The sequence below is a fragment of the Triticum aestivum genome, chromosome 7A (genome assembly GCF_018294505.1).
Source record: "Triticum aestivum cultivar Chinese Spring chromosome 7A, IWGSC CS RefSeq v2.1, whole genome shotgun sequence".
Taxonomy (NCBI): Eukaryota; Viridiplantae; Streptophyta; class Magnoliopsida; order Poales; family Poaceae; genus Triticum; species Triticum aestivum.
Genome location: NC_057812.1, coordinates 690,835,937 through 690,838,161, shown reverse-complemented (window position 1 = coordinate 690,838,161; position 2,225 = coordinate 690,835,937). Strand labels below are relative to the sequence as shown.

Below are 2,225 nucleotides of genomic sequence, written 5' to 3'. Positions count from 1 at the left end.
TCTGCCTCGCGGTAGGCGATACATAGCTCTGGCGTAATTGGACTGGATGAACCTTCTAAACTTGTGAAGTTAGAAAAAGAATGTTCCAGCATTATAGTGATGTTGCTGACAAAGTTGGAAATGAAACAAGTACAAAAAGAACATGTGCCAAAGCTACAATAACCGCGAGATGGTCATTTCAATCCAGTTTAATAACACGAATCAAGCTTGTCTAAATTCTTGAACAAACACCAAACCATCCGCATACGACATATCCCCCTCGGTTCACACATAGCTTCCAGACTAAGAGTTGAAGCCTTGCAGGTTCGAACTTGAAGAGTCTGGTATTGAAGAGATCTGGCAAAAAAATGAAATAGATCACTACATATTTGAAGAATTGCCAATCTACATGGTGCCATTTGTCTGGTTAAAATCGCATCCATATCGATGGACATGTTGTTAACACCCGGCCATCCCCATTTCGTTTTGAACTACTAAATAAACATTACAACCATACCATATATAATGGCGATTTGACGGTCGAGAGAGAAGTTTTGGAAAACCTTTTCGTTACAACTTCGTTGTGAATGCATCTTATAATCCCAGCCATTGAGTACTCGTGGTACACCCACATTATTTGGCCTGTTTGACGGTTCTTCAAAATGGTGCAATAAACTCGGAACAGTGATGTTTACATTTATGTATTGCACCATGTTATTTCAAAGCCAAACCAGATATATATGTAGCTTCAGAAGAAAAAGACAAAACAAAAATTGCCCCCGAAGAAAAAGAAGAAGAAGAAGAAGAAGGAGACGAAATCGACATTGATGGTCCTTATCAATGGGCCGAATTCACAGCCCAGTTTAATTGAACTAGCCGGTGCCATTGATAGCTCTATTTGTATATATTTGTGTTAAAGAGCTGTGGTTGAAATTTGGATTTGGATTCCCATGACATGATGTATATTCCATCCGTCTCATAATGTAAGACTTTTTTGACACTCCATCTCATAATGGAAGATATTTTTTGACTCTAGTTTTTTGACACTAGTGTACGTCTTACGTTATGGGACGAAGGGAGTAGCACATGTTTAATCTTTTTTTATTGAATTTCTTCATCGTTAGTACTAGTACAAGATTTTGGGAATTTGGAGGAGTGCCTGTGACAAGGGGCCTCCAGCTTTGCTTTTACTGAAATGTTGTGCAAACAGTCTGCAGATAAGCGAGGGAGCAAAGCTGTCACTCGCTAGGCGGAACACGCGCCTCCCATCGTCCGCCGAACAACAAGCGTTCCAGATTCCGATCGTCAAACCAATCACGCACGCAGCCCACACCGCGCTCCCTGCTGCCCACAGCTACGCCATGGCATTGGCGACGCCGCTCCGCCACCTCCTCGCCGCGCAGCCCGAGCCCGCCGCCGGAGCGGCGCCGTCCTTGGCCCTGACGCAGCCAGGACGCGCCTTCCCACCCCACCGTGGCGTCCGCTTCCGCGCCAGGCACGCGGCGGCGCCCTTATCGTCGCCACCTGCCAGGGCCGCCGGGGTCGCGGCGAGGGCGGCGGGCGGGGGGCGGCCGACGGTGCTGGTCACGGAGAAGCTGGGGGCGGCGGGGCTGGAGCTGCTGCGGGCGTTCGCCAACGTGGACTGCGCGTACGAGCTGACGGCGGAGGAGCTGCGCGCCAAGGTGTCGCTGGTGGACGCGCTGGTGGTGCGCAGCGCCACGCGGGTGACCCGGGAGGTCTTCGAGGCGGCGCGCGGGCGGCTGCGCGTCGTGGGCCGCGCCGGCGTCGGCATCGACAACGTCGACCTCCAGGCCGCCACGGAGGCCGGCTGCCTCGTCGTCAACGCGCCCACCGCCAACACCGTCGCCGCCGCCGAGCACGCCGTCGCGCTGCTCGCCGCCATGGCCCGCAATGTCGCCCAGGCCGACGCCTCCCTCAAGACCGGTACGTGCGCGCGTGCGCCCCCTCCGTTTTCTCTTCCCACCACACGCTGCGTAGGTAGATGGATAAGGTCTGGTGGATACCCACGGCCACGGGAGCAATTCGGTCGACCGAAGTATGATGTGTTCTGAACGACGCACACTGTTGAGTGTTCGACTTACTTTTTTCTGGAGTTACTTAATGTATCACATCTGCATTTTAGTATCTGATTTTAAAATTTCAGCATTGATATATGTTGTCTTCTACTACTAGTAATTTTCTTCAGAGAATCTATTAAGCAGTCATCTGCTTTCAAACTACCTATA

General features: G+C 51.0%; 1 protein-coding gene across 1 annotated transcript in view; it reads left to right on the top strand.

The window, feature by feature from the left end:
* The first annotated feature begins 1,080 nt into the window (after positions 1–1,080).
* LOC123149377 (D-3-phosphoglycerate dehydrogenase 3, chloroplastic) overlaps positions 1,081–2,225 on the top strand; it is a 3,769-nt gene continuing 2,624 nt past the window's right edge. The window contains exon 1 of the mRNA XM_044569021.1: positions 1,081–1,923. Coding sequence (XP_044424956.1) covers positions 1,341–1,923 — 583 coding nt within the window. The 5' untranslated portion in view covers positions 1,081–1,340. The remainder of the gene's footprint in view (positions 1,924–2,225) is intronic.